The sequence below is a fragment of the Lytechinus variegatus genome, chromosome 14, assembly GCF_018143015.1.
Source record: "Lytechinus variegatus isolate NC3 chromosome 14, Lvar_3.0, whole genome shotgun sequence".
NCBI lineage: Eukaryota > Metazoa > Echinodermata > Echinoidea > Temnopleuroida > Toxopneustidae > Lytechinus > Lytechinus variegatus.
In genome coordinates, this window is record NC_054753.1 from 1,900,984 (window position 1) to 1,919,505 (window position 18,522).

Genomic DNA, 18,522 nt, shown 5'->3' on the forward strand with positions numbered 1-18,522 from the left:
GTAGTTTGTAGGTAGCCATAAAGACGATACATATTTCGCTAATTGAATAAAGCGAGTGCGAAGCGCGAGCTGAAAAGTGTTTACATTCCGTTCTAAAAAAACAATCTAAGCACTTTTTGTAATCATGAACAGGATCAGTAATATAACTAAACATGCGAGCGCGAAGCGCGAGCGGAAAAAATGAGATTTAGACCTCAAAACGGGTCCCACTCTATTTATGTTTTGTAAATAACGATCAGGATGGGGGATTGGGTATTATGTGAGCGCAAAGCGCAAGCAGAATATTTTTTTGTTATTCTAATCTGAAACTTTATAAATTAAGCATGTTTTAAATAAAGAAGCGTGAGCTGTGTATCTCAATGAACACGCGTGCGTGCGTTTTAAATTTAAGCATGAGCGATTTTTTTTTTTTCATAATGACATGAACGATTTTTTAATTTTATTTTCCAAGTCTTCCACTTTTTTATTCATTCATCTTCCTCTTCTTTTTTTCTCCACCAATATGGGACCCGGGTCACCCACCCCCTGGATCCGCCTATGTGAATTTGAAAATAAAAAAAGGGTTTGACTGCTAAATGAATGTCGCTTTGGCGCCCCCCCAAAAGGAATTTAACACAAAAGTGTTGGTCATTTTTTCATACCTATGTGACAGACCTACCATGATTCCATGGGTGCTGCGAGTATTATTTTCCATAGGCAGCTGCATCCCTGGAATTCTGGTAGGTGTGTCACAGGAGAAATGTACGAAGAAATGACCAACATATTGTGGGAAAATCTTGGGGGTGCTTCAGCTCCACCCCCACTTCCCGGCCATGAGAAGCCAGCCTGTGTAAAAATAGTTTTTCATTTTGACTACAGGCGCGGATCCAGGAGGGGGCCGAGCCGGCCCCGGCCCCCTTTTTTTGACAACCTGCAGAAAAAAGTGTACTCTTTAACTTGATAGAAACTATGAAAAAAAAGAATAGTAAGAAAGAATATCATACCCATGATGTGTAATTTACAATCTCGTAACGGCCGGCCCGACCCCGAAAGGAAACAAGAAAAAGGTGAGGGGAAGAATTGGAAAATATACTTTATATCAAAATTTTCGCTCGCGCTCGCATTGCCTGTTTAATGAATCCCATTCAAGAGGATTAAATGGCACTTATATATTCAGTTCTGAAATCAATTTTCACACAATATTTTAGCTCGCACATCAAGCTTTCATTATTTTATTTGATTTACACAAATTGTTTATATGTAAAATTTTTTGTTTGATTTATGAGTTACTTATCCTCTTTGGAAATTCTTGCCAAAATTTGTCAAAATGCTCCTTTATCATGTCAGTACATCAAAAAATTAAGCTCGTGCTTCGCGCTCGCATTTAATATTTTGAGACACGCAGCTTTTTCTTTATTGAATAAAAACGCACTTAGACTGTCCAGTTTTCAGGTCGGAATATCATAATATATTGAGCTCGCGTTTCACACTCTCATTATTTAATTGGTGATACTTGTATCCTCTTCATTAATACTAAAAACAGTCCTAATTGAGTCCCTTTTCACGTTGTTATAGTAAAATTTCGGCTCGCGCTTCGCGCTCGCATTGTTTAGCTGGATACTTATCCTTTTTTCATGATTATAAAATCTCCTCAGAATCTTCAGGTGTAAGGACAAAAATTATAATAAGACCACACGAGATACCTTATCTTGTTTATAACAATAAAACAACATAAACTTAAAACTTTAGTCTTTATAATTAGGACTACCCCCAGAAAAAAAACCCAAAAATCAGATTATAGCGGTCAATCAAGAAAAATGTTGATGAAAATATTTTAGGCCCCCCCCTTATTGGCGAAAGCTGGATCTGCCCCTGGACTAAATGAAAGTTGTGCATTGCTTTTTATGTTTTTAATGCAGTGTTAAGTTTGAAAATTTTCTTTCGTGCGAATGTACTTTGTGAGCTTGATTCGCCTGGCTCTATACAGGCTGTACATCAGTTGGGTATCTTCTATATTAGCTTCTTCGTACCGAGAGATAACGCAGCGGCGCTCCCTTGCTGAATTACATGTAGGTGACTGTAACATTTAATTTAGGGGGTAAAGTTAGCACTTTGTTCACTTTTTATATTAAATAGATATATATGAGTATATGTAGATTTTTTCGACTGATTATGAGAATTTCCGTTCATACCAATACTGAATATTACCATTTCTTGATTGGAGAAAATCTTGCCGAATTGTCAAAATATGCTTTCGGTCCCATCCGTTATTTTGTGTGTCCTGTTTTAGCGTTACGTTTAATTATATCATGGCAGTGTATGGTCAATGACAATGGTAGTGGATCGTATTACCGAACACTTTTCATGAATTTGATCATATCAAACACATTATTCCAATAAAATTCACCACACTTTCACCATAAATACACAAATACCTACAAAATATAAATATGCAGAAATTTTGCCGAAATTGTTTTTCATTTTTACGACATCAGCTTCCAATCGGACCCCTCTTCGCAAGTGAAATATTTTGGTCACTTGAAAAGGTCTCGTATTACCGAACGTGTGTTTTCTATGGGAAAAGTTGGGAAAACAACAAAGTCACTTATGAGCTATTTTGACCATATTTTATTGTTTTGAGGATATAACATGTATAAAGACTTCGAAATTGTGTTTTTGATAATTTTTCATCATTTTTCTATTGAAGTTGCAAAGGTTTGAGCGTATTTGATTATTTTCTGACGCATATGATGCGCGCGTTCGGTAATACAAGGCCGGTCGGTAATACGATCACTCACTATATCCTATTGCCGGACACCTTTATTTCAGTTCTTTTTTTAAAAATGACAACTAGAGGAAACATTATCAAGAAAGAAATCGCACTTGCTATTCCAAATATGAAAATTATGAATATGATAAAATCATTTTATCATGTTTATATTACGATACCTGTGGCAAGTCCGCGCATCGCACGGCTGAGCTACGTAGAATTGCGATGAAGAGCATTGGACCGTTCATCGGTTGTTTGCTTCTTACGACCAGAGAGAAAAGGTGAAAAACTTAAACAAAATTGTGCAAATACACCAAATTTTGTGATGAGAAAATGGAGTTAATGGAATACAACTACAAGAAAGTCCATCTTCTGCGATAAAGTGGTAACTTGAGGATAAATGATCACAAAATCAAGTCAGTTGTTGAGCGGGGCTAAGCCGAGCACTAACACAGTTAATACACGCGCACCTATGGGAATCGCGAGCTGTCGAAAAATGCGTAAAATTACACTTTTTTTTATTTCAGCGTAAAAAAAAGTGATAGAAAGTGAAGAACATTGCCATCATACCATTTCTCTAGAAAATCTTAACAACAAATTTCGAAAATAAGAAAATCATGACATTTGAAAGTTTTGTTTAATTTCACAAAACAGTTACAATACATGTATATGCACATCCTGGTCGATATGCAAATGAGGGGACTGATGACATCACTATTTCCTTTGAATGTTATTATATGAAACGTTCTAATTTTCTCATTGTCATATGAAACAAAGTTTTATTGCTCCCTGAACATTTGGAATTACCATTATTTCAACATTTTATGAATCAGTCAAGTTGGTTGTCATGGTAATATTTGTAAAAAATGAAATATTGTATAATTCAAACATTGAAAAAACAAAAGAAATAGTATGTTAGGGACATCATCAACTCTCAGGTGCATGTCACTGATTTGTGCATATAACTGTTTTGTGATATATATGCAAAATTTAGAATATCATAACTTTCTTATTCAACATCCGATTGGGATGAAATTTGTAGCATTATGCTACAACATTATGCATTTTTCTTCATCGGTTCAAATCAAAATTTTTCTCAGGTGGCCCTTCAGACCTACCTCATGTGTTGGTTCGGGTGTGCTCTACTACACTTCACTAGTACGGCCACACTACACGTACCACCAGGGTCAGTCCATAGGAACTGACCCATCGATTCACAAAGGTGGGATTTTGGGGGTCATGTTGAAAAGTTGATACAAAAATATGAAAAAAATACGATGAAACTTGGCTGCAGCTTTCTACATTTTGCCAGTACATCCGGTAGTAAGGTAATAAGGTAATGAAAATATGAAAAACTCACTCCATGTCCATACTTCTATCAGTATCAAAATTGGTGATTTAAAAACCCATACCTATACCTTTGCAAGTTATAAATTCACAGCCAATTTGAAGACATCATTTCTGCAATCACGAGTATCGCTGCGGCCACCGGCCACACATTCTTGCGATTGCAATGTTTTGTTTTAGATCTGTTTTGATATTGTGGGCTTGACCTGTAAGATAATTTCTGAGTATGAAATCAAGACATGACTGCAAATGCTCCTTTTCCTGATTATATCACTTTACCCTTGCAAGTCCACTGTAAGTGGTTGCCGGAGGCATGTTCTTGAGTCGTCCGTCCATCACATGTTCCATCCTGTTATTGATTATGTGCAGTTGAGAATCCATCTGTTTGTTTTTTCTTCTCCTGAGATTCACTATCATATTTTTGTGTTCATAACTAGGCCTATTCATAACAGATATTTGCAAATGAAATACGCAGACCATCGTCTACCAGTGATGCATCAGAGATCGTCCAGTGCAGAAGATTAGAATCAAACTGTGATGTTAGAACGGCTGGCAGCATGGGTTCTCAATACATACCTGGGAGAGTATGTGGAGAATCTCAACACGGATCAGCTCTCAATTGGACTTCTCACCGGTATGTTCATTTGTTAATTTGTTCGTTCGTTCATTCACTCGTTCGTTCGTTCACTCACTCATTCACCACTCACTCAAGATTGTCTGTGATATTGCATACAAAAAAATATTGGCAAAAGTTTATAATTACATGATCTCTCATATTAGATGAAGAGGTAGGATGTTTATCAGTGTAAAATGGTGTGAGTGTAATTACCTGTAAGTCACTTGCAATGAGCAAACATTTTACAAAAGCTTTCAGCTCATTTACTGGAATTGAATTGTAATGATGCAAACATGTCATACTCATAAAATTATGGTAGCAGTCCTGATTCCAAGATTACTCACTAATCATTCCCCTTAAAAAAATTCTATTTGAATACAGGTGCAGTTGAGTTGGAGAATCTTCCATTGAGGAAAGATGCCTTAAGAGAATTGGACCTTCCTGTAGAAGTCAAAGCTGGTATGATTTAACTTGAATCTTGCTATATATTACAGCCATGGGGCATAAAGCTCTATGAAAATCCGTTCTGGGCCCTGTTGCATAATGTTTGCTGGTTTAGTAACTTTGCCATTAAATGGGAACTAGCCAATCAAAAGCAAGGATTTCATGTAGGTCACCATTGGATGGTGGAGTTACCATCACGTTACTTTGATGGCACAGGGCCTAGGACTGCTTTGCTAAATTGCTTTACTTGATTTAACGAAGCAAATACCTTTTCCATGTGAACAATATTTCAATGTCCTATGCAGAAAATTTGAATTCTTTACTTCTATATCACTTTGGGGGAAGGGGACTTGTTATCATTAAAGCTTCTTTGGCATATTGAACCTTTGGTGACTATCAGTACTATTAACATAAAACAGAGTACTCCTATACCACTAATACCATTTCAAGAACAATCTTGCAGAAGTAAATATGAGAAAGAGGAAGAACAGGAATTGGAAGGAGTAGAGTAGATGAGTTGAGTCTTGGAAGCGATAGGTAGATGATAAGAAGGACCTTGGCATAGAAGAGTAGATGAGATGATGAGCCTCAATGCTCTGACTGCCTGTCAAGATGCCGTATTTTATCTGCCAATCACTACAGAGACTCTGTAACTCATCTACTTTGACGTTGTTACTGAAGAAGATAATTCTCACTATTAACCATGAATCCTTTTGACATTGACTCACAGGTTTCATCGGTAAGATCTGTCTTCAGATCCCAGTCAGACATCTCAAGACAGAACCATGGGTGATATCTATAGAGAACCTGTACCTGGTAGCTGGTCCTGCATTGAGGACTAAGTATGACGAGAAGGAGGAAGAACAGGAGCAGGAGAGAAAGCAGCAGCAGCTGGATGCTATGGAGTCACAATGGAAGGTAAGAAGATTATCGAACTAGGGCTAGTCATTGATGATATTGCGGTTAATCGTGACTATCAGCTGTACAACATCTTGTATCATTATACATGTATCTTGTATACTCTCTTTATCCGGCAAGCATTTTATTTTCATGTTTGTTGCTACTTAATCCTTATGTCTTGTGCTGTGTAATGTAGGTACATGTAAGTTGTTAATTCTAGATGGTTTACAACTGTATTGCATGAAGGCTCCATTGAACTGGTCGGAGATTGAATCTTTCATTCTGTGCTGCTGCATTATCTGTATATACCAATAAGTAACCCTCATTGCTCCTGATTTTATTTTCTTAATTTAGTAGCTAGACTGATACAATAGTATACATTTTTTTTTGGGGGGGGGTAGGGGGGAGAGATTCTAGATTTTTGCTATCATTTGAAATATTTCTTATTTTGGTATCTGAATCATTGTTAGTTAAGATATTTGTTCTTTATCGATGTTGACTTGTTATGATAAAGATAGATTGAAGCATCATTTCAATGTTCTTTTTTATTCCATTTGTTATCTTACTTAATGCTTTAATTATAATTTTTTCTGCATGCTTTTAACTTATGATTTTGATAGAGAAAGATAGAAGCATCTGGTCCTAACGAGGATTCATCTTGGTACGCATACTCTACTAATATCTTCTACAATGTCCTGGAAAATCTTCAAGTAAGTTTCTTCTATCTTTCAACCATAAAGATGAAACCTTGACCCTGTCTTACATGTACATCGAGTTGCGTTTGATTTGATTAATCTCAACTATATGAAAATATCCGTCATTGTCATAATTTTCCAATCGAAATTTTGCACAAAGTCCTTTTGTGAACAAGGAGGAGCACATCAAATTGCCAAGACAACATGAGGGACGAATGTATGAGTACACGTCATATCTAGAAAATATTTTGAACAAATTTGAATTTTAGATGTTGGCGTTGCTGGCCATCCATAGTTGTGGTTAATCGGATCAATTGCAACTCTTTGCAAGACGGGGCCCTGGGTTGAGTTTCGTCAACATTTGTTGTCTAAAAAGAACTCAGATCTGGCAACTATACTTAAAGGGGAATGAAACCTTTGGAACAAATAGGCTTGTGTCGATACAGAAAACAGGACAAATAATGAGAAAGTTATGAGCATTTGAATATTGCAATCACTAATGCTATATGGAGATCCTCCCATTGGCAATGCGACAAGGATGTGTGATGTCACATGTGAACAACTTTCCCTTTGATTGACTATGAAATACCCCAAAATGTCTCTTTGCTTTTTCTCATGGTGATACAAACTCTATCCATGATGTATTTTTTTTTACCTGTATTACATGCCCTCCTATAGAAAGAACACATGATCTACTGATAGATGTGATAAAAGAGGCAGTTTAAGTGAAATTTATACTAAAGTAATTGGGAGAGTTGTTCACAAGTGAGATCATACATCTTCGTCGCATTGCCAATGTGAGGATCTCCATGTCATTAGTGATCGCAATATTCAAATGCCCATTACTTTCTCATTGTCCGATTTTTCTCATAGTTTCGTTGATCTGTTTCTTTGATTTTTCTGTTTTCACATTAAGCTATCTTGTTTCAAAGATTTCATTCTTTAAAAATCTGACTGTAATTTTCGGATAAATGGCAAGTTGTTAGATCTTACTGCTTTATATTAGATCAGCTCCTTTATAAGATAAGATAAGATTTATTGACTCTATCGACCCCCTCTCGGGGTATGAGAGTACAAACATATAAACATATTTACAAAAGATATACAAGCATAATAGATGTGAACATAATAGTATATGAAAATATTCAGCCTATATAGAATACAGAGTAAATACAACATGTAATGTACATGAATGATATAACACAGAGCATTAAGAGTTTAATATGGATTGTATAGATTAAATAAACAAAACTAGTATCATACTTGAGCTATTTTTTTTTTTGTATAGTTTTATTTCATTTTTTTTCTTCGAGTTTGTATTTGTTTGTATTTTGAAAACGTTTTACAAGACTAGCCTGTCTGGCCGTTTGATTATCCTACCGCTACGGGTACGTACAATTATATTGGTATTACTTTTGTTACTAGGCACATCGTCCTCAATACTTGACCTGGGAGACTGGTGGAATTGCAACATGATAGTTCTGGCAAATTTTGCTATTTTTTTAAGCTGGCAAGTATCAGCAGAATTAAATAACTTCGATATTTTAAGTGCACTTGACCTGATGTTATTGATATGTCTTGGTATATACAAGTTTCTCTCCTTCTGGAAGAAAGGACATTCAAAAAGGTAATGAAATTCATCACCTGAGTTTGAGGATAAACAAAGTGGACAATTTGTATCTTTCAATAAACTTAAATCATACCTACTATTATTTACAGGTAGTGCATGTGACCGACAACGAAATTTGCTCAGAGTAACAATATCTTTCTTGCTTAATACTAAAAAGTATGTTTCCATATGAGGATCATTTTTAAACATCCTATAATTCGTACAAATACGGTTAGACCAGGTTGACGATTTCCAATCTTGTTGACACATGTCAGAAAGACGTGTTTTCAGAACATTGAGAATCCATTGACTGCTACGTCCATTACCGTGATGCAACCAAATGTTACCTAACCCTGCATTTTGAAAAATATCTTTGATACATTTTAGCCAGAGTGATGTGAAGGATGATTCATTGACAGTGTGCATGTGATTAAGCAGGTTATATAAAATATTTGAATACTTCTGTTGTTTTCCCTTAATTATTCTTAACCAATATCCAACCATTCTACATTTGACTTGGTTCAATATCGGTCCACGTCCTGTTTCACCGTACACCATGCAGTCTGGTGTACATCTATTTACATGTAGCATTGTCCTTAAGAATTTCCTATGGAAAATTTCAATCTGCTTTATGCACTCAAATCCCCACACTTCACAACCATACAGTAATACCGGCAATACCATATGATCAAATAAGTGGCACTGTGTATCTACTGAAAGTTGTAATCTTTTTGCTTTTACCAGCATACAATATAAAGCCTTTCTGGCCTGTGTCACTTGCTTTGATATTGCTTTCTTAAAACTACCATTATAATTGAATCGAATTCCAAGGTATACCAAATCATCTACAACATCAATCACATCACCACTTAGAGTGAAACTAGGTACATTTCTAACTTTTCCTTTAGAGAAAATAACAATCTTGGTTTTGCTTGTATTGACAGTCAACTGCCAAGTATTACAATAATTTTCTACTCCGTCTAATGCTTTTTGCAATTCTTCTGGACTTTCTGCTAAAATTATGGTATCATCAGCATACAATAGACAGTGAAGTTTAACAAAGGTTTCTACATCTTCATCATCTAGGTAGCCACGTACGTCATTTACCAAAGAGCTAAGACCACTGTAGAATCTGCTCAGATGTTCTTGAAAATCATTCAAGTATATTGCAAATAACAAGGGGGAAAGGTTTTCCCCCTGGCGAACGCCAATGTTACATGTAAAAAATTCAGAACATTTACCATTTACAGTAACACAAGACTTTGCATATTTGTAAATGTTGTTGATAATAGTAAATATTTTGCCATTAACGCCTAACTTCAACAGTTTAAGCCATAAACTTGTTCTATCAATTAGATCAAAAGCTTTTTTATAATCGATAAAAGCACAGTATAGACGTTTCTTTTTTTTAACATAAAAATCAATTATAGACTTCAAAGCAAACACATGGTCAGTCGTTGAATAGCCTGAACGAAAACCAGCCTGCTCTTCCCCAATTATTTGTTCAGCATCGAGGAACTGCGTAATCCTTTGATTCAAAATAGATGTAAATAGCTTACCTAAACAGCTTAACAGTGTGATTCCCCTATAATTATCTGGGTTGGTATCTTGCCCCTTGTTTTTATAGATGGGGACAATTATTCCAATACACCATTCTGTGGGGACATAGCCACTATTCAAAACAACATTGAAAAATTTCACTAAAATTTTAAGCATGCTTCGTGGACAACTTTTCAAAAATTCATTTCGTAACAAAATCCTTTCCACAGGCTTTAGCATTCTTCAAGTTCATTATCATTTTTTCAACTTCGTTTATTGTAATTGGTGCATTCAATACGTCATTTGAATCACCTGAATTAGTTACAAGGTCTACTAAAGTTATATCGTTTTCAGACAGGCTATTACCTAAGGAGCAAAAGTGTCTTGCAAAATCAGATAACAAAACTTTGTCACCAGACATGCCAGAGTGTTTCTTATTCTCACTAGCATTCAACTTTTTCCAGTACGCCTTTGGATCATCTGTCTTCAAAGAACGAAGAGAGTCATTTAAGTTCTTCTCATATTGTCTTTTTTTACCTCTTAAAAACCTTTTATAATGTCTACTGGCGTTATCAAGATCAGTGTGTATTTCAGGGTTCAATTTCCTTCTTCTTCTTATGCGGTTCTTAATGTTTAAATACTCACTCCTTGCTGCATTACATTCTGCATCAAACCACGGTTTATTCTCAACACTTCTCTTTCTTTGATTTTTAGATTTGAGATGTTTCCATTTAGATACCCCAACATCTTGAGCAGCATCCGTGAAAACCTTACAGACTTGCGAGTAAAATAAGTCAAGTTCCTCTTGGTTAACATTTTCCATAAGGCAGTCCAAACTATTTTTAAGAGTACCAACTGAATCATTAATATTTTGTGAAAAATCTTTTTTGACATTGTTTGACCATTTGAAAGTCATTGCAGGCATACTTACACCTTCATCACTTGCAAGTACAGACTCTAATTCACTCCCAGACGAATGAGCCTGAAAACTAGTTGACTGCAGAGTTATCATAATGGGAGAATGCACATCAGATAAACATTTATCAAAAGTATCAATTCGAAAATCACTTACATGATAAAGGAGTGGGTAAGATACCAAAGCATAGTCAATTGTACTACAACCACCGTTTTTATTAAAGCATGTGTAGTTCCCCAAATTCCTGTCATCTCCAAACCTTCCATTTACTATTTTGAAATCAAAGCTCTGGCAAATGTCAATAAGCTTACTACCGTTATTGTTCACATGCTTATCATAATTATAGCGATTGGTATTTATACCAAATTCCTGCAATGCCTTAAGAATACTGTTGTCATCATCATCATCATCATCAAAAAAGTCAAATCCAGTCAAGTTCAAAACCTTGTCTTTCGAATCTAAAAAGTCATTGAGTGTACCAGTCCGTGCATTAAAGTCGCCCAGAAAACAAAAAGGTAAATCAAATCTACTTCTTATGTCAATTACATCATGGACAAAATTATCAAAAACCTCATTAGAGTGATGTATAGACCCTTCACAAGGTAAATAAACTGCAGCCAAAACGAAATCGTAACCAAGAACATTGCTATCAATTTTAATCCAAATTATCGATTCAGACACTGTACCTTGGATTCTTTCAGAAAATGCAAAAATCTCTTTTTTCATAAGTATACACATACCATGAAATCCCCCATATTTGAATTGAGCGTGTATATTTTTCTGCATACTATAACACTCGTAATCATGTAGAATAGATTGAGATAGGTCAGGAATATCACTTTTAGTTTCCGAAAGACAAATAACATCAAAGTTCTTTAGGTATAGATCTAAAATACCTAAGTTCAGTTTACTGTTCAAACCATTAACGTTCAGACTCACAATGGCTAGTTCTGCTGATGCTGAAAGGGAGCCGGTTTTTTCCTATTCTGAGATGTCGACAAACAGACCCGAATTTTTCAGCTTATCCTCGCTCCAATCTAGACGCTTGAAGAGATCATGTGGATTACCGATGACATGCTTTTTTCCATCAGCTCGTGTCATGCAGTGAATGTTGCCATCGATAGTCCACACCTTATCAATTGACTCATCTTTTTTGATGACCTGCAAGAGCTTAGCACGACCAGGAGACAAATGTTCACCAATCATGACGTTCTTCATGACCTCATCTGATGCATCCTTCAGCTTTTTTTTGTTGCGCAGTAGGAGGGTGCGTTGATCTCGACGTATAAATCGAGCAACAATTGGCCTTGTTTTGTTTGGCTGCGGCTTCCCCAACCGATGACTAGTGCTGAGATCCTTCTCAGACATCTCGACACCTACCGACTTGGCTACATTGATGACCAGGGAGTTTGTTGCCTCACCTTCACTCTCAGGAACACCCCTAAGTACAACATTGTCCCGCCTGGAATACTGTTCCAAGTCATCCAACCTGTCGTCATGCTTCTGGACAACAGTTTGGGCTTTCACTACCGATATTGCCACTCCACGATCCATCTTTAAAGCCAAATCATGGACCATGGGCAGCATAGCCGCCACCACTGCTTTCACGATATCACCAACAAGTCGACGATTGCCACCATCACCCTTACGATCGGGGATAAGGCCCATGGCACTGTGAACCACCTCCTCAATTTTAGCCGTAATATCCGGTTCCTCTCCTTCGACCTCTAGTGCAGCATACCTGTTCAAACTGGCCATGATGAATGAAGTGTAGTTAACAGGGGCAAAGAGCAGCAAAACCAGACAGCAACAATGTAGTTAACTATAATGTGAGCAGCAACACTGCAAACATGTAATTGAATACACGGGACTGTAGATAACCTTTAGTCTAATGTCCTTGAGAAGTAGCCATGAAATATCCACTAAATCACCACTTGCTCAGTATTAAAACAATAAAAAATCTTATCCTCATAACACATGCAAGTAAGACATCAGCAATGGCGAAGAATAACAGTTTCCAATGGATAAAATGGCAGAAATTAGCACAGCTATGGAGACCATGCTCATGCTCTGGTTACCGAAACAAACCCCCCAAAAAAAGGGATACAAGAAAGTCGTTTTTGTTTACAGACATTTCCTCCTCTCTTATAAGATTAGTAAATGTGCTCGCACAGTCTTCACATTGCCTATGTTACAAGGCTGTTGCCTGGAAATGAAAATTTGCAACAAATGGTATTTTGCATATATCCAGGGTGCTACATAACTTTTTAGAAGCGCTTGCCCGGTCGGGCAAGTAAATTTTTAAATAATTGGAATACAATTGCCCAAAAATGTATTTCACTTGCCCAAAAAGATCTTTGAAAAAGAGAAGTTTTACCTCTTCAAAAGAAAGTTTTGCGGTTTTATAAACCATTGACCTTTTTCTCTCAATTGACATGAACTGATCTACCTTGTTATTGCATTTGTTTTTCCAAAGTGATTTTATCTTGCCTGCCATGACCAAAATTAGGGTAAATATCATATCATATCGACCTTAATTTGGTCATTCTACTGTGAGAACTTTGCTTTCTACTGTGAATTTTGCTTGCCCAATTTGGGCAAGTAGTTTTGGTCTTTACTTCAAAACACTTGCCCGACTCTAACTTTAACTTGCCCCAGGCAATCGGGCAAGTGCTTATGTACCATCCTGATATATCATGCATAAACAAGTAAAATGTTCTTATGAGGATGATAAGCATCAAAATTAATGTGGTTAACTCCGACAATCTAAGTTGTTTTGATAGAAAAACATTTCCTCTGAATATTGCAAGTACTGATCAATATTTGCAGTTGTAAAGATGACATCATTAAAACTACCGTAATTATCTGAATAGTCCCCTTTTTGGGGGAGTGGGGGGGGTTCCCATGATGATAAAATGTTTATATATTTATATTATTGCACAACTTAAATGTTCATTGATTGATGTAAGAGTTGTAATTTTAGAATTTAAGACTGAAAATTACAAGTTACAGTATACTGAAATGAATGCGTTGGTCTCCTGCTGTTTCAGGCCCCTATGGGTCATGTGTCATGATACGTAGGAGGAAAATCAATTAGAGCATGCTAGAATGTGTAAACTTCTATATCTTTATCTCGTATCAGCTGTATGTAGGTTAGTTATTGTAAAGTCCAGGTAGTTCAAAGATTAAGTTCAAATCAAGTTTAGATAAGGTCAAGATAAGCCTTTGCCTTGATATTCAAATCAAGAAAAAGGCAGAAGTAAATATTTGTATTTCTGTGAAATTGATAACAAATGGTATCCAGCTTATGTCTTGTTCAGATGGATGAAAACAGTTTAATTTTATGCAATGCACATGAATTACATTTAGACATGATAAATTTTGATTTATATTAATTGTTTCATTGATTTTTTAAGTGCTGTTTCATTGATGTTTAGCATATGCAAAGGCATTGTATTGTTTAAAGTCACATCATATCTGAATGATGCTGTGGTATTTTTTATATATTTCTTTCACATAAAATATTTAGAAAAAATTCTTCTTATATTTTTTAGCCACTCCATGGCTCGAATTTAAAATAACCATTCTGAACATGGGATCTGAAGCAAGATTTTGCAGTGTCATTTTAATAGTCAACTATTTTACTATTCAAAATTTTCATGGATAAAATTTTTAATACATACTTAAAGGGAATGGAAACATTTGGTGCAGGTAGGCTTGTATCGAAACAGAAAAATCAAGGAATAAGAACAAAGAAAGTTTGAGAAAAATCGGACAAATAATGAGAAAGAATATTACAATCACTAATGCCATGGAGATCCTCCCATTGGCAATGCGACAAGGATGTGTGATTTTACGTGTAAACAACTTTCCCTTTGATGGACTATAAAATACCCCCAAATGTATCTTTTTGCTTTTTCTTATGGTGATACAAACTTTTTATCCATGGTGTATTCTTTGAAGATCTGTATTAATGTAAATGTCCTCCTATAGAAAGAACACATGATCTACTGATAGATGTGATAAAAGAGGCAGTTTAAGTGAAATATATACTAAAGTAATGGGGAGAGTCGTTCACAAGTGACATCACACATCTTTGACGCATTGCCAATGTGATGATCTCCATAGCATTAGTGATCGCAATATTCAAATGCTCATAACTTTCTCATTATTTGTCTGATTTTTCTGAAACTTTCGTTAATCAGTTTCTTTGATTTTTCTGTTTTCACACAAGTTATCTTGTTCCAAAGGTTTAATTCTCCTTTAATTATCTTTGGTTATTATTTATTTACTTTCTACAGTTGAAGATTAAAGATGTTCACATCCGATATGAAGATTCTACCATTCTTCCTGGCATGTCCCTTGCCTTTGGGATCACTATCAAGAGCATCTCTGCAGTCAGTACTGATGAGAACTATGTAAGTGATCCTTGAAGTGAATGTTTGAATGTGATCTTTTTTCTTTTAACCTGAACATGTGCGCACATAGGTATCTTTAGTGCCAATATCATTCCCCTTTTTTGATGTATGATAAAAGAGTATACCAGTAGTTGATTGAATGCCATGCTTATGGATATAGGTTCAGTGACCGGGGATTGAACCCCAGACTTTCATGTGATTTGTGAGGAGCCTTTAGACCACTCCGCTATGGCACCTCGGCTGTGATCCTGTTAACTGAATAAGAAAAAAGGGGTAGGCAGATTGCAATTCAAGTTTCAGTTGTACTTGGGATGATCTGAGAAATGCTAAAAGTGTGCTGATCAGACATTTTTTTTTTATAAGCTTATCATCAGCAGCAGCAGCAGTCAAGCTTGTTAGCCTCATTCATTCAATTCCAATTTGATTGAATAAATGTCTTTAAATTCTTCCACAATGAAGATCTATTTCATTTTTATGCGTCATTATGCATACAGTCGCCAAGGCAGACAGGTGGGGAGAAAGCCTCTGGAGGTATGAAGTTCAAGCTTGTTGGTCTAGAGAACTTTGCTGTCTATTGGGATACAGACTCTGCCCCTGTCTCGGATTTTGATCTTACAGATCTGAGGGTAAGTGATCTCAATAAATTACACTTTCCTATTCCCAAATCAATGAGGCATTGTAAAATCCTGTCTAAACATGGCTTAACAAGCCTTAAAAAAAAAAAACGTTACTCACATATTTACAATAGTTTAAGTATAAATAAATATTTTATAAGTATCAATGTTATTCCTACGGGGCATAGGAAGAAATTTCATTTGTTTGAGTTTCAAAAAGTCAGATCAATCATAGATCCTGTAATCAATTGCATATTCGTACTTGATTACTGGGCCTGTCTTATAAAGAGTTACGATTGATCTATGGAAAGCCAGCAACATCAACATCTGTTCAAAATATTTTCTAGATATGCTGTATATTCATACACTCATTCTTTTCTTGTGCTTCGATTTGTTTACGAACAGCGTTGAGCATATTTCCGGTAGAATGAATTATGACATTGTTGGTTTTCCATACAGTTAAGGTTGATTGGATCATCACAACTATGGACGGACAGCAATGTCAACATTTGTTATGCATGTTCAAAATATTTTCTATTATGTATATTCATGCATTTCATTGTTTTCTGGAAAATTCACTGTGCTTCTCTTTGTTTTCAAAGGACATTCTGCATATTTCTTGTAAAAAAAATATACTGATGGATTTCCATAGAGTTAAGATTGATTAGATCAATCATAACTCTTTGTAAGACAGAGCACTTGGCCCCATCTGACAAAGAGTTGTGATTGATCCGATCAATCGCAGCTATGGAAAGCCAGCACAGTCAACATATAAAATACATGTTTGTTCATAAGATTTTCTAGATATGAATGTATATCCATAAATTCATTGATTTCTTGACAATTTGGTGTGTTCTTCTTTGTTTACAAAGGACATTTTGCAAATTTCCAGTATAAAAATTATTACACTGATGGATTTCCATAGAGTTACGATTGATCGGATCAATGGTAAATCTTTGTAAGACGGGTCTGTTCCTGTAATGCAAAGTCTTGTTTCACTATAGCAAAAATTGATCTAGCAAGTGATTACATTGTTATGTTTGTTTTCAGGATGCGTTGATGAGTGAAAAATGCCGCACAACGAATAACCTGATCAAGGTAAGTTACATTTCATCTCAGATTCGATTAATACATTTCAATGCTTTAATTTGTAAAATCTTGATGTAACAACCAATGTATTCTGTTTTCTTTCTTGAAACTATGATCCCCATATTTTAATTGAAAGCTTATTTTTGTTTGACAATTAAGGATTTTGTAGGTTTGCCTTCCTTAAGTGAAATAATTGCTTAAGGGAGAATATTGTGTATTTTGAATAAGTGTTTGGTACACTGCAAAATCATTTAAAAAAAAATAAAAAATAAGTGTCAACTTCCGTGTAAACTGACGTCCATTTGACAAAAAGTCAGTGTTTATTTTTAAGCTCCCATAACAAAGCTTACGACTAATCATATTCATTTTCACAATTGATTTATACATTGTGATCAATTTACGGTTAATTGATTGGAGTCTTGTGGTTTTATTATCAGTTACTAAGCCTCTATGTAAAACCCAAGATATTCATTTCTATCACGTCAAAATTTACCCTTGTAAAGTCATACAGACAATTTGTGGCCCCAATAAATGTGACATAGATGAACTCACCTGTATTATTCATATATATTTAGGAACATGACTACATCATAGAACCTGTGAGTGCCGAAGCCAGACTGCAGCGGAATGGCTCGGCCCTACCTCTACGATCCCGCACCACGCCACGCTTCGTCTGTGACCTGACGCTGCAGAAGATTCCGTTATCACTCTCAGAGAATCAGTACAGAGGCATCACAGTCTTGATGAAGGAGTTTGAACGGAATGAGAAAGCAAGGCATTACAAGAAATGGAGGCCTGAATCATGGCCTGATGGCAAGGAGGGGTTGGTATTTTATTTTTAATGCAATAATACAGACCTGCCAACCAGTACGTTTTAGGTGTATTTAGTACGTTTCTGCAACCAAAATACGGCAGTACGTTTTTTCTTTAAAAAATGTTTTTTGTAAAAAAGTCCTATTTTATTGAGAAAATCATCTCTATATGTCTCTATTTCATAAAACTTACACAAATATGGTTATAAGATCAATGTGATTTCAGGTTGTTCTTTTTTTTTTCAATCATTTTATTAAAACCAGGGTGAAGATATACACATGTTTCCATGTTTTTTTTTCTTCTGCAACAGCAGTGCACATTTTAGCTTGCATGCAGCTTGAGCGCCGCAATGAGTGAGTGCGTCAAGCATTTTATTACCAGGCCTGTGAAATCTCCGCTATTTAGCGGAAATCCGCTATTTTCATTTTTAAGACCGATTTCAATTTCCGCTTTTTTCCTGTGTTCCATTTCCGTTTTTTCTAAGTCAAAATTCCGCTATTTTATCCAAAACGGCTGGAAAACAAGTCTAGGTAAATGGATGCGAGCAGAATGTGTGTGTTGTGAATATACACGTTACGGGGCCTTGTATTTTGCCTTCGCGAAGTTTCGAATTTTTAGTTATGTAACTATGAAACTGCTGCGGATCACACCGTGCACCGTTGCCGTTGTTGGCATACAAGCGCAAAGCAGCGGCTCAAATCGCGATATTTTGCGACTGGTAAATACGTCTGTAAGGATGATGACGTCATCCAAGATGGCAACTTACGTTGACC

At 35.9% G+C, this 18,522-nt stretch overlaps 1 protein-coding gene across 2 annotated transcripts in view; it reads left to right on the forward strand.

Moving 5' to 3' along the window:
- Positions 1-1,970: 1,970 nt before the first annotated feature.
- LOC121427645 (vacuolar protein sorting-associated protein 13D-like) overlaps positions 1,971-18,522 on the forward strand; it is a 110,245-nt gene continuing 93,693 nt past the window's right edge. The window contains exons 1-9 of one of the 2 annotated variants that reach the window (XM_041624150.1): positions 1,971-2,048; positions 4,534-4,730; positions 5,094-5,171; positions 5,887-6,074; positions 6,677-6,766; positions 15,117-15,233; positions 15,728-15,859; positions 16,898-16,945; positions 17,512-17,759. In XM_041624150.1, coding sequence (XP_041480084.1) covers positions 4,634-4,730; positions 5,094-5,171; positions 5,887-6,074; positions 6,677-6,766; positions 15,117-15,233; positions 15,728-15,859; positions 16,898-16,945; positions 17,512-17,759 — 998 coding nt within the window. In that variant the 5' untranslated portion in view covers positions 1,971-2,048; positions 4,534-4,633. Of the gene's footprint in view, positions 2,078-4,533; positions 4,731-5,093; positions 5,172-5,886; positions 6,075-6,676; positions 6,767-15,116; positions 15,234-15,727; positions 15,860-16,897; positions 16,946-17,511; positions 17,760-18,522 lie in introns of both variants that reach the window. The other variant, XM_041624151.1, reaches the window with a different exon arrangement.